Source organism: Typopeltis vanoorti, chromosome 4 (assembly GCF_054136105.1).
Source record: "Typopeltis vanoorti isolate ZY-2024b chromosome 4, IOZ_Tvanoo_1.0, whole genome shotgun sequence".
Lineage (NCBI taxonomy): Eukaryota > Metazoa > Arthropoda > Arachnida > Uropygi > Thelyphonidae > Typopeltis > Typopeltis vanoorti.
This window is the reverse complement of record NC_143552.1, coordinates 149679768-149694613: the sequence shown is the minus strand read 5'-3', so window position 1 is coordinate 149694613 and position 14846 is coordinate 149679768. Positions and strand designations below refer to the sequence as shown.

Here is a 14846-nt window from a genome sequence, read left to right as displayed (position 1 = left end):
ACCATTTTTGACATTAAACCATCTTCCTTTACTTCCTTCAATTCTAACTGCTGACTTACAACTCAAATACAGACTAAGTATTGCTTGATATAATGCCCCGTTGACACCATATAACTGTAGCGTATTGAATAGCTTCTCTCTTGGCACCTTGTCATATGCCTTTTCCAGATCGACAAAACTTAAAAAATACAGATCTTTGTTATATTCCCATGCTTTCTCAACAATTTGTCTTTAAATGAAAATCTGATCCTGACAGCCTCTATTTGTCTGAATCCACCTTGTTCTTCACCAAGCTTTTCTTCTGCAATTCTTCTCAACTTTCCCAAGTATACTTGCATAAATCTTGCCAGGAACACTCAGTAGGGAAATACCTCTGTAATTCCCACATTCTGTTTTATTTCCCTTTTTATATATGGGTACTATTAGAGCTCTACTTCAATCATCGGGAATTCGTCCCTCTGTGCAGGATTTCTGAACTATGCAGTGCAGCCACTGTAAGACTTTTATACCACCATACTTCAGCATTTCTGGTCAAATATTATCTACTCCTGCTGCCTTTCAACATTTCAAGCCTTTGATGGCTTTTTCTACTTCAAGTATGGATATGTATTCCTGACTGTATGCTTGTTGAGTATTTTTTACCACTGTGCTATCACTGCTTGTTTAATTTAGCAATTTTTTGAAGTAATTACTCCATACTTCAAGGATATATCTCTCTCCCATTTTCATGTCACCTTTATCATCTCTAACTCCTTTTACAGCACTCTTTCCTCCATTTCTAAGCTTCTTCAACAACCTCCAGAATATTTTGCCACCTTCTTGATATTTATTTTCTATGTTCTTGTCAAAGTCCTCCCATGACTTTTGTTTAGCTAGTTTTACACAGTATTTAGCTTTCTTACATTTGTCTCTGTATTCTCTAAGAGCACAAGATGACTTATTTGCCAGGAACTTTTGATATGCTTTCTTCTTTTCCTCACTGCCTCTTTAACTTCCTGTGTCCACCATGGAGTTCTGATTTTTCTCTCCTTGCAGAGAACCTCACCACAAGAAATTCTTGGTGGATAATTCGATCAGTTTCAGAAAAAAATATAATCTAAAATATAAAAATATTAATAAGTTATGAAATAAAAAAATTTCAAAATTTATTAATAATATATTATAATCTATTATTAATAAATTATTAATGAATATTAGAGCAGAAAAGGATTAAAGTGGAAGAGTTGATTGTTTTATCTGAAAGGAATGGTTTGAAATAAGAAAAGTATGGTATGAAAGAGTTACTGAAAGTAGCAGAAGAAAAGAGTGAGAGAGTTAAAATTGTTTCCACAATATTACAGAATTCCTGAGAAGGAGGGCCATAATAGCAAATGAGTCGATGCATAGGTTATGCAGCAGGAATAGGATGGAATTTGTGGGTGTGTGGAGTGAGTTTGATGGACAAATGGACTTGCACAAGAAGGATAGTTTGCATGTGAGTGGATTTGATGTTCAGAGTCTGGAAAAAGTGTTGCTGAATGAAGTTACAGTGGATGTGCAAAATCAGGGAAACTAGAGCTTTGGATTGGTGGGGAGGAAGCTGTTGAGCAGATACACAGGTATCACTGAGGCAATAATGTGCATAAAATGCCTAAGCTAGTACTGCTGGTAACAAACCAGAGTTGGATAGGCAATAATGTGCATAAAATGCCTAAGCTAGTACTGCTGGTAACAAACCAGAGTTGGATAGTTAGGCCTACCACTGTCCTGACACTCGATACTTTTGCACTTCATGTAGACTAATGCTAGGAGCATTTGGAACAAGGGGGGAGGAGTTCTCTTGGCCAAAGGTTATTGGCATTAGTGAGACATGACGGAAGATGATATAGTTAGTAGGATAGATCTGTGAAGGTTATGGTGGGTTCAGGGAGTATAGAGGGGAAAGAATGGGGAGGAGCATTATTGATTATAACTGATGAACTGCAACCGAAGGGAGTAAAAGTTTAACTGCAGGCCTATGAGTTAGGCCTACCACTGTCCTGACACTCGATACTTTTGCACTTCATGTAGACTAATGCTAGGAGCATTTGGAACAAGGGGGGAGGAGTTCTCCTGGCCAAAGGTTATTGGCATTAGTGAGACATGACAGAAGATGATATAGTTAGTAGGATAGATCTGTGAAGGTTATGGTGGGTTCAGGGAGTATAGGGGGGAAAGAATGGGGAGGAGCATTATTGATAATAACTGATGAACTGCAACCGAAGGGAGTAAAAGTTTAACTGCAGGCCTATGAAATAGCACATTTGAGGCTATCTGGGGAGAGATAGTGCCTGCAGAGCAAAATGTACAGTTGGACTTCTATAGACCAAAGGATGTAATGGATGATGGAGATAGTATACATCAGCAGATAAGCTCAATTAGTGGAGGGCAGGTAATTATTGTGGGGGGAATACTTCAACTATGGGTTGAAGGATTGGAAGGAGAAGAGGACACATGGGTGGAAGGAAATGGCATTTATGCAGTTACTAAAGAATAATTACCTGAGGCAGCATGTGATGGAATGTGCTAGGTATTTGAGACTGCTATGTCTAGTAATTACATCAGAGAATCTGTCCATTACCAATATGACCACATTGCCATCAGTTGTTGAGAGTGATCGTATGGTTTGATCTGGGAGGTGGCTGAATGCGTTGAATATTCAGTTAAGAGGGGGGGGGGTGTATGTGGAATTACAGGGCTGGTAGGTATGACAAAGTCAGGAGATTGCTTGGATCAGTTCCATTGCATGTGAAACTGCAAGGGCTGGATGTTGATAGTGTATGGGAAGTGGTAAAGGAGTGTTTAAGAGAAGTAATAGCAGACTGCACCCTAGAGTCAGGAGAATAAATCAAGTGAGAGTTAAATGGATGGATGCCATCATTAAGCTAGAGGTACAAAAGAAAAAGAAAATTGTGGAGGGAATTTAATTAGAAAGGGGGGGGGAATAGTTCCGTTGCATAAAGGAGGCTCCAAGACTGATGCAGCAAATTATCGACTGATCAACATATCAGGAGTTTTTGTCAAGGTACCAGAGATGTTGGTCAAGAGCAAAATACTGAAATGGATAGAAAAAAATGGGATATTGTATAGTGGGCGGTTTGTGAAGGGTAGGTCATTCCTCGGTAACTTGCTCACATTTTATAATACAGTGACAGCTGAGTTGAATAAAAATAATGGGTTTACAGTGATACTGCTGGACTTTGCAAAAGATTTTCGCAGGATACCGCATGAAATCAGTAAATTGCAGCACACAGGAATGGATATAAAGTTGGTAATGTGGAATTGATGGAAAGATATCAGAGAATATTCGGGAGTAGAGTCTAGTAGAAGGCCTGTAACTAGTAGCATGTCAGAGGACTCGGTCCTTGGTCCTCTACTATTTAATTTGTACATTAATGACATAGGAAAGGATCTGAGAGGAACTGTTCAGTTGTTTGTCAATGATGCAAAATTAGGTAGAGCAAACTGATGATGTTAAAATTTTGCAGGATAATTGGATAGACTTGGCAGTCTGGGCAAAAGAGAATAGATGTCAGTTTAATGTGGCAAAATATAATGTTATGCATTTTGGGATGAAAAGATTACCAGCTGTATGCCATATTGATAGAACTGTACTCCAGAAAATTGACAAAGCCAGGGATTTGTAGGGGTGTTAGTTAATAGGGAGTTAAAGTTTAGAGGGCATATTGCAAAAGTGGCTAAAGCTACTCATCAGATTACTTGGTTACTGAAGTAATACCCTGATGAGCAGAGACAAGCAGGTTATTATGCTTCTTTATCGAGCCTTATTAAGAACCCATCTTAATTGCTGTCAACAGATATGGTCACCTGGATTTTTTTGGTGATGATGAAGATGAAGTGACCAAGATGATAGCAGGTCTATGGAATGAACCTTATGATGACAGGTTGAAGATTTGTCAGTTACAGAATTGGTTGACAGTTGGAAAAGGGGGCGTATGATTGAAACATACAAATTACTGAATGGTTTTTACAAGATTAATATAGAGGAAATTTTTCAGAACAGGTCTGGTGGTGGAAGAACTAGGGGCCATCCTTGGAAACTGAGCAAGAGTGTAGTTAAAAAAGTGTACAGACTAGATTTTTTGCTTGGAGAGTAGTGAATGAATGGAATAGTTTGCCATAGTCTTGGGTGGGTGCCATGACTGTTAATGAGTTCACAGTTAGTTCTTGACATGCTGTTTAGGGCCTCCCTTGATTAGTTTAAGGACTCCATGGAGTAGCCCCATAATAATAATTCATCATCTCTGATCCCCCCCCCCCCTTTTTTTTTGAATGCCATCAAGCAGTCTTAGTGAGGCTTTGGGTGCACTATTCCAAATATTATGGGCAGCATTCAATGAATGAATGAATGAATTTGAGATTTACACAGTGTTAACAGTTAATTTGGTGAAAAATAATTCCTTTAGCAGAAAAGTACACAGTTATTAAAAGCAAGAGGAAGTAACATGAGATGTTTCTTGTGAGAAATTAGAACTGTGTTTTTGTACATTAAAGTTCACAAGGTTATATGATTAAGACTGAACAACATATTAGTGTTTTTATCTCCTGATGATGCCAATTGTCTATATACTGATATTATGCATAAACATTATTATATGTAAACAAGCAATTTTATTAAATAGTTATATGAATAAAACTTAAAACTGTTTATATTTTTCTACCAGTGATTATTATTTCTTGTTACAGCATAGTATAAATATTGCCATATTTATCCATAGTATAAATAATGAATCTAAAAGAAATCTAAATCAAATGTATTATTATTTATATTATTAGCTGAATAATTCATTGAATATATAACATATTGCATTCAAGTTTTTCGAAGACCTTGATTATTTGTGCAACCTTGAGTGGTAAGACTGAATTAGTTTCTGCTCCAGTTAGACGAACATGAATAAAGGCAAGTTAATAGAAAAGGAAGAAATACAGATGTATATACTTGCCTTACCTCATCTCAGTCCAAGACCAATCTGGCCTCATCAGTAATGGTGTTCTGCCACAGAAATCAACAGTTTGAAAGTTGTACATAGAATTGTTAATAAACTAAGTTACGCTCGTATCAGAGTTTTAATTTTATTGCATTATTGAATGCCATTGGTAGGGTGCATATATTTTCCAGAGTTGACTTATATAATAGTGTATGGTATTACTTTATCACAGTGTAAATAACAAAGCTGTTATTTATAGATGAGTGACTGGATGGTATTATGTAAGTATACAATATTGTATAACTTTTAAAGTGTATCTATTTTTCATTGTAATGCATATACAGTAAATTGCATAGTATTCATCTTTGAGTTCAAGCTGATGAGTTGAGTGCATGAACCAAATAACAAATTGCTAATGAGAAACTATGGTTTACTTATTTAATAACTGAAAGGCTATTTTACTGGCAAACATGTTAATTACTTGGGCCTGCCGATAGTTTTTTCGGCATGAAACTCTATGGATTTCGATCTGAGTTTCATACCCGGCTATTAAAACATAAAGGGATTTACCATTCCCCTTTTTATGTGGTTTACTTACTTGTGTTCTTCCTTTCCTTACATGTTATATCTGACTTTTGCATATGCTAAACATTTTTAAGTTACTCTGATAAATTATTTTATTAGATAAATAAATTTCATATATTTCCAGTTGAAATCAGTTTCTGGAAATGAAATTGCTGGTGTTGTAGGAAGTTTAGTAGATTGCGAGGTGAGTATGCATTTGAAAAGTGAAATTTTAGTTGTTAAATTTTCAGAATATACTGGTAGTTTAATGTTATATTTTGTATCTTCTTGCTGTACATAATATAGTTACTATTATGTAACAATATTAAATCAGTAAAATGTATGTAGATTCTGTTACCATGATATTGTACCTCATTCCTATTTGCTGCACTATATAAATTAAAGAATTTAATTAATACAGTAAATCACTGAGTGCCTTTCCATACAAATGTGTATATGTATGTATCAAGGGCGAATATTCCAGGTGTGCTAGATGTGCGGTTCTCATCCATAAAATATCAGTATTATCGATATTATATTTTTGTATTTACTCCCGTTAAAGACTCCCCTAATTGTTTCCTGGCTTAGCGTGATTCCTAAAATTAAACACAATATACTAATGCTTCATAAAGAGGGCACTTTTCAATGGGTAAACATTGTATCACATTCATGCTAATAGTTGGTGTGTTTTCAAAATACATAGACCTTTGTACCCTTTGAAAAGATATAAAGAGAGTGCAGCAGGTCAAATTCTTAGCATTTTAGTAGTTTTAAACCACTGAGAAGGCGAGGCTGGATGAGCTCTGAGACAGTAGCACAGAGTGGCTGTGATTGGTTATTGTGTCAACCAATCCAATTGAACATTGTCATTTGTCATGAGTTGCTGTTTTTGTTTCAGCAAACACTTTATGTATGCAAAACAGTTTCAGCTGTTTTGCATGCATAAAGTGTGAACTAATGAGATAGGCAAGTTTTTATATATAATATAGGCAAGATTTTAATATAAGGGCTGTTCAATAAGTAATAAGACTAATTTTACTGTCGCGAAACCACTCATCACAATATTAATTTCTGTAGAATAAAGAAATGTTGCTGTCTGTATTAACAAAAGATGTTGATAGATGGCGTATACGGGCTGATGTGCCAGAGTGTCACGTGACTAAACGCAAGCTTGTTTCGCCGCACCTACGAGCCGCGACCAGTCATCGAAATGGAAGCGTCCTTGGAACAGCGTTATGCGATTAAATTTTGTGTGCGTTTGCAAAAATCGGCATCGGACACTTTTTAACATGACACGCGAAGCTTTCCACGATGAAGCAATGTCGAGGCAAGTGTTTTTCGCTGGCATAAAACTTTTAAGAAAGGAAGGCAAAATGTGGAAGATCTTGAACGTGAGGGAAGACCTTCAACATTCATCACAGAGACAATGATCAACACAGCAGCGATTATCATCAAGGAGGATCGCGGAATTACAGTATGCCAGCTGCATGTTGTCCTGAATATTTCTGTGGGAAGTGTTCACTCAATCATGGCTGAACATTTGGGACTGAAACGTGTTTGCACCCGATGGATTCCAAAACTCTTGACACCGGAGCAAATGCAGCATCGAGTGGATATGTGCACAGAATGGAAAGAAAGACTGGAACAAGAAGGCGACAACTTCTTAAAATGCATCATTACAGCAGATGAAGCTTGGTTGTATCACTATGACCCTACAATGAAACAACAAAGCAGTGAATGGAAGCATCTGTCTTCGGCTACCCCCAAGAAAGCAAAAACTGTAAAATCAGCTGGTAAAGTTATGACCATAATGTTTTTTGACTATGAAGGCATTGTTTACCAACACGCTGTAGAACCTGTAGAATACTGTAAACGACTCATACTATGCGGATGTTTTACGGACAATGGTACAGCACGTCAAAAGGAAACGTCCACTGCTGAAGAATGGCTTCTTATTGCACCACGATAATGCAAGGCCACATATTGCTGGTTGCATAGTGGAAGTTTTGCAGAAGAACAACATAGATATCCTACCACACCCTCCATACAGTCCTGATTTCGCACTGTGCGATTTCTGGCTGTTTCTTCAGCTCAAGAAACCACTAAGAGGCCGCCATTTCAAAAGCAACAAAGCAAGTGTAAAAGCTGCGGAGGCAGTTTTGAAAGAACTCTCAAAAAACGGACTTTCACGTGTGTTTAAGAAGTGGACGCAACGTTGGGACAAATGCATCGCGTCTCACACTAGTTACTTCGAAAAAGACCATGCAAATGATGACGATTAAAGGTAATCTGTTTTCTGTATAAATATAGTCATAACTTATTGAACAGCCTACGTATAATTCCATAAATTTATAACTTCTTTTGCCCATGTTTACAATGGGAAGCAGTGTTGGCAATCTACTGAATGTCTTGTTTTCTGCCAGAACTTTTGTGGATTGTATGACTGTACTCGAAGGAGGTAAGCCTCCCTCCTTTTCCAAATTTACTGAGCAAGCACAAAGATGCAAAAACTGAGTATATGAGACACTTCTCTATTTCACAATACCAGTGGAATGATTAACTGGATGTGAAGTGCAGTCAAGACTTTTTTGTTGGCTCTCCAGAGAGAAAGGCATTTGAATAAGCATGGATATTCTGACCTTAATCATTTAACAGCAGCAATGCAAAACGTGAGCACTCCCAATCACATGTTCAATCATTTTTAAATCTCAAGATTTTTGGAAAACTAAGAATTGACACTCTCATTGACAAACAAAGAAAAATTGAAGTTAGTTACCCATCATAATGAACAGGTGAAGAAAAATATAGACATTTTAAAAAGATTAATTAATTCTGTATGCTATTTGGCTAATTAAGGACTTCCTTTGAAGTCCTTGCTTTCATGATGAGTCTGAAGATTCAGCTAATCGAGGAAATGTGCTCCATGAGTATGATCCTCTTTTAGAGAGTCATCATTTAAAGAATTCGACTGTTTTTCAAGGGACATCTTCCACAGTTGAAAATAATATCATTGGCACTATATCTGGTGTGGTTAAAGATGCTATAAAAAAAGAAATTGCTACCCTACATTTGTGGCCATTATTCTGAATGAAACCTCTGATGTCAATTCAAAATCGGAGTTATCAACTACTTTCCGTTTTGTCCGTAATGGGCAAATACACAAAAGGTTTATTGGATTTACACATGTAAGTGATGATAGAATGTCTAGTGGTCTAGACGTTCTACAATCTGCATCAAGCAGTTGCATTTTTACAAAGCTTATATGGCATGTTAGTCCAACTTCCATGGTAGAATTTTATTTCTAAAATTAACATTTGTTAAGTGTCTCTATGTTCAAACTGATTTCAAGTTATATATATATATATATATATATATATATATATATATATTCATTCATTTTGCTTTTCATAAATTGGGCGCTTTCTGCATCCATTGGCTGTATTATAAACAGCTGTTACACATATTTTCTGGAACTAAAAATTTGAAAGCGATGTTAGGACAAATGTGTTTAATTAGGTATTATGTTTAGTGCTACAATAAATCTGTTCTTCTGTTTGCATGCATACAGCATAGCCTGCAGAAGTAGAGTGTTTTTTCCATTAAGTGTGTTGTTCGAGTTGTCTTAGACTAATTGTTCCTAAATATAGTACACAGATGTTAAATATCTGTTTACTGTATTTAATGATAAACAAAGCTAATTGTATTTCTTACTTTTGTAGCATAGCATCTGTTGAGGTTGGAAAGTTTTTAAACAGTATAGGAACATTTTTATTCTAGTCTTTGGAAAGAACAGACAGTAAAAACTTATCTATTCCTGAATAAAAATGAATACTTCTGTGTATTATAAGAAGTTGTTTATCTACAACAAAATACCAACATATGTGAGATTGATAAGACAAAATAGCTGCTGACACTAAAAAAACAAACAAACAATGAATGTAGGATTCCCGAAAGTGTGGATAATTCCGATAATGATTGGATGTTATGCATCCTATTATTGCATGAAATGTATAATCAATCTCAGTAAACAAAAGAAAATTCTTGGAAAACGGAGCAAAATATACATAACATGCACAACAAATTTTACAAGATGATTTGCTGCTCCATCAAACCACAGTAAAAATTCCTGCCATACCTAAATGAATCATCTGATCAACATTATTAGTTAATTGGATTAGCCTCTCCCTATAGTTTTTAACTGAACTACTAAATGTATTAGTGGCTGTTTATTATTACTTACCATATATTATCGCGTATAATGTGAAAAATTTCTGGTCTAAAGTTAGGGGTTCGCATTATATGCGTATCTTAAAAAATATAACATCTTATTAGACTTGTACACACAATATATACTACCTAATGCCTATGCAACCAAATCTACTTGACGCACACGCATTCGTTGACCGAGTGTGCATCTTATCTGTGCATTGAGCCAGTAATGTAAGTACTGCTAATTTACTGCTCCCTTGGCGGGATATTAGCACAATTATATCGGTTTAACCACAGTTCATTTTAAATATTATTCGTTGAACAAACCTAGCCTGAAAATGAGCCAACAGAAACGTTCATCTTTTGAAGCAAGATTTAAATTGCGTGTTGTGCAGTTTGCGGAAGAACACAATAACAGTGTTGCTATGAGAGAATTTGTTGTAGCAGAGAGTAATATTAGACTTTGGTGTAAGCAAAAAGTCAGTCTTGACTTTTTGACGATGACAACTACTACACTGATTACGCAATGCTTACAGATGATTTATAAATGAAATGTTTGATGACTCAAAAGATGAAGAAGAATTTAAAGGATTTTGACGTTTTGTTTTAAAATAAATGTTTCTTTCATTAATTCGTATTGTATTTTGACATTTTGTTTTAAAATAAATATTTCTTTCATTAATTCGTATTGTTTTATTTATAATGTTAGGGAACAAGATTAACCGATCGCATTATACGTGGACATGGCATTTGAGGGCTAGTTTTCAAACAAAATTTCTAGTTGGCATTATACGTGGACATGGCATTTGAGGGCTAGTTTTCAAACAAAATTTCTAGTTTGCATTATACATGGATCGCATTATACGCGAAAATATAGGGTAGTTATTTATACTTTGCAAACAAATCTCTTTTTCTCTCCTCATCCTTTTTTTTTTTTTTAAATTATGCTGTCATAAATTCACTTATTCATGCCTAGACTTTATAGCCTCACATGCTATCCCAGCAACTTATGGGACACACATATCACAAATGTTAATTATTAATAATTCGTTTGCATTAATGAAAGTATTTCTACTCACGCTTATTCTTTCCTTTCATTTCCCATTCTCATGTCTTATAAATGATGGTGTAAAAACTCAATTGTAGCTTAAATATTCTAAAGTACATTGCATCGATTTTTTATAGAGGTCAAGTCCCATGAGAATGTTGTAAAAATAACTTGTTTGTCTCTGTATATTTTGTACTAGATATTTTTGTAAATAACCCTTTGGAAGTTAACTGTATATACTCCTTTAATAAGACTATTTCAGAGTGTTAAAAAACAAGGCAATGTTTTGCTGCTAGAACTTTATGTAATAGCTCTACATGATGGCATAAGAAAGGTTGTTTATGATTTTTTTTTGTGTATGAAAAAGACTTACAAGCACTATGCGTAAACACCTCCGAAGTCAGTCAGAAAGGTTCAAACAACTTTCTGATGGCTGGCAACTTATAATCAAAAGAAAGCGGAGGAGAACAGAAAGCAAGCCGAACTTGAAAGAGTCATGTCGAGTTCTTTGGGGGTTACAAACTTCGTGCGAGGTCTCAGAGAAGACTTAATAAAAAGGGACAGAGCCAAGCATAGGGAGCTTCCTGGTTCGAGACGTTGCTAGAGAGAGGCGACTTCTAGGCCAGAGAGGGTTTCCAGAGGCCGCAGACGGAGCTCCCTGCTTCCAGTCATCCAGGCATTTCGGCGATCCCAAGCCAGAGGAGAAAAGCCGATGTAAATTCCCGAAGCAGAGAGTTGGTGGCAGTTTCAGTTATTGGAAGAGCTTCCAGTTGCCGAGAAGAGAGAACAATCCCATTCGATAGTCAAAAGAGACAGTTGGCGGCAATTACAGTTTCTTAGAGGCGGGAGTTCAAGCTACTTGAGACGGCAGTCGTCCAGGCATTTTCGGCGAGCCAAAGCAGAGGAGAAAAGGCGATGTAAATTATCTGAAGCAGTTTCGCTCAGAAGTTTTTCTTTTCGCTGTGGGAGAATAACATTTTGCCTGAGCTGTATGAGTACCGTACCACAGGTCACTGTTTACAGCCCGCTATTTTCCAATGAGATACTACTGAAACCAAATTTCCTGAAGGAAGCTCGAGATCTGAGATGAAAGAATTGCCATAGAACTTTTAGTGAAAGACTTTTGCCTGATTGTGTGATACAGAGCCTTTGTAAGTTACACTTTTGTATATTCCCTCTTATAGTTGTTAAAGAAGGACATTTAAGATTTTTGGTTAATAGTGATAAGAAGTGTCCTTAAGAGAGCCAATTGGCATGTTGGAAATTGATATCAAATTTATAAAAATAACTCTATCCTCTTTGCAAGTAAACTAGGAGTTTAATAAGTTAAATTTGTAAGCATTAATAGGTTTTTGAGTTAAAGGGATTAATTTATGTTGAAGTAAAAAGGTTCTAATTTGTGCTAAAGAATTTTTATAGATGGATAGAGAAAGCAATCTCCCTATTGTTTAATTCATGTATATTTCATAGTAATGTAAATAAAATGTGTTTTGATTTTTTTGTTAAGGGAGTGCTGCCTGGTTGTTTATTTTTACAACTGCACTGTTCCTAAATAAATCGGACTTGTGAGCGGAAAACTAAGTGAGATAGCCGAAGTGTAAAGTTAAGTAAAAAAATAGACCACGACGACTGTTTGTGTAAAGTTTTATTGAAGGAATTTGTGTTAGAGAGAGAGAAATCTACCTGCCGTATTATTGAGTTTTATGCTAATTAAATGATATTAGTGGCGCAGTCTGAATTAAATAAATTTTCTAGTATCTTAGGCATAAGACTCGTAGTGCAAAGGGTAGATAAACATAGTATGTGTACAGTAAATGAGAAAGGATAAGAGAGAAAAAGTGCATTAGAGTAAAGCTATAAAGAATTAGGAAGACTTGTAGTACGAAGGGTAGATAAAAATAATACGCAATAGAGTAAATGAGAAAGGATGAGAGAGAAAAAGCGCATTAGAGTAAAGCTATAAAGAATTAGGAATAGAATAAAGATATAGAGAATAAAGATAAAGAGATATTACATATAAGATAATATAGATATTACTATGGTTCATATATTTTCACCTTTGAGTAATTCAAATATACCAACCAAATAGAGCATTCTCGTTCATTGTCGTTTTCTAATAAATCCTAAAACAAACAGATTGTTCTCCACTTTATGCTGATTTGGTTACATTTAATTGATAAATTAAATGTAACCAAATTCCAATCGGTCCCAAAGTTATCCTAAAGTTAATTGCATTGGACCAATTAAGATGAGCGTTGATGTGCTATGCACTCTCAAAACTTTCATACATTGATAAAAATGGAATCATACGGGCAAATCGACGTGAATTTTGTAGTGTGGGTTGCATAACTCACGCGACAGCACACCCAACCAACATGGGCACACAATGCCACTCGTATGTATGTACCTATATGTATTAATCCCACACTTGAGGTTACAATACCAATGGCTCATCAGTGACTTGTACAAGCAAGTGGTTAAGAAATTAAAAATATTAATCTGTTTATTGAACAATAGGTCCATATATTTTTTTATTAAAATAATTAGTTTTTAATAGTATATTATTGCTGAAATTTGTGTTTTTTTTGTTTTAATGTATTTCATAATGCATTTACTGATACAGTACAGTAGTAGAAGACACTAATCACAATAAACAGTAGAATCTACTTATTGTGATTGCGGATAATATTATCAATCAGCTATTGTTATCAAAATCAGTCGGTCCCAAAACATACCATTTAAAAGAATTAAGAATAATCCGTCTATTATAATCAAAGTTCTGGTTATTATCGAAATCCTCGAATGTTTAGCCTTTTGCATCTCAGAATTCTAAGAAATAAAGATTAATCAGGAGAAAATTTCACAAAGAAAATTCGTCAGAATCTGACTTTTTTTTTGTTAATCTTCCTTTAATCTTATTTCTTCCAGGCAAATGCAGGTGGTTAATCTTAATCTTTTTTTAATATTAATCTTCCATAAATCTTAAATCTTCCAGGCAAATGCAGGTGGGTATAAATACAGTCTAATTGTGATTTTTTTTTTTAATTTATTTTCATGTTCTCTTTCAGTAAGTGAATTTGACTTTAGGTTCTCATTAAAATGGCCCTTAGCATTATGGCAGAAGCAAGTAAAAAACATAAAGATTTATCTTTTCAAGAAAAGCAAAGAATTTTGGAGTGCTATGATAAGTTGTCCAAAATGAGTCAGCGTAGTGCAGCTGTACATTTAAAAATTTCACAACCACTCTTGTGTAAGATCTTAAAAAACAGCTGAAACATTGAAACTTCAGCTCTTACTAATGAGAACATGGATCGGAAGAGAGCCCAATCTGGTACTCAAGTTGAATCAGCATTAAAAATTTGGTTTAGTAATGTTCTTGAAAAGAATGCTTCGATTAATGGGCCTTTGTTGAAAGTTTATTTTTCACTTGGTTAGAGTATAATGAATTTAGTTTAATCCTTTATCCAAGTGTCAGCAAACAAAGTTTGCACCTGAAAGTATCTTCAGGAATGGGGTAAGGTGGTACAACACCACCTTACCCCATGTACCACCTTACCCCAGTCCTGAAGATATTTTCAGACTCAAACTTTGTTTGCTCACACTTGGATAAAGGATTAAACTAAATTTATTATACTCTAACCAAGTGAAAAATAAACTTTCAACATCTTTTTCTAAATCCAGAGTAATTTATTAAAAAAAGGTGGCACACCATTTGGCAACTCCTATAGGTAGAGATGATCTGCGAATGCCTCTGCCTGGTATCTCAGCTTGGGCCTGGCTCCCACTGAAGAGACCTCAATAAAGGTCAAAACTAGTCTGGGTAGTGGCCCTTCCCTTAATGCATAACATTAGACATATCCGCAAGGAGATGTGTTTTGCATTATAGGAGATACTGAGACAGGAGTGTTGGTAGCTTGCTCCACCTTTGCAACGAGTTGCCCTGGTGTTGTACCACCTTACCCCAGTCCTGAAGATACTTTCAGGTGCAAACTTTGTTTGCTCACACTTGGATAAAGGATTAAACTAAATTTATTATAATGGGCCTTTGATGCATCAAA

At 35.5% G+C, this 14846-nt stretch overlaps 1 protein-coding gene across 1 annotated transcript in view; it reads left to right on the top strand.

Annotated features, from left to right (window-relative positions):
• Positions 1-14846, top strand: part of ND-75 (NADH dehydrogenase (ubiquinone) 75 kDa subunit) — a 282357-nt gene that overhangs the window by 183041 nt on the left and 84470 nt on the right. The window contains exon 11 of the mRNA XM_090391511.1: positions 5677-5736. Coding sequence (XP_090247637.1) covers positions 5677-5736 — 60 coding nt within the window. The remainder of the gene's footprint in view (positions 1-5676; positions 5737-14846) is intronic.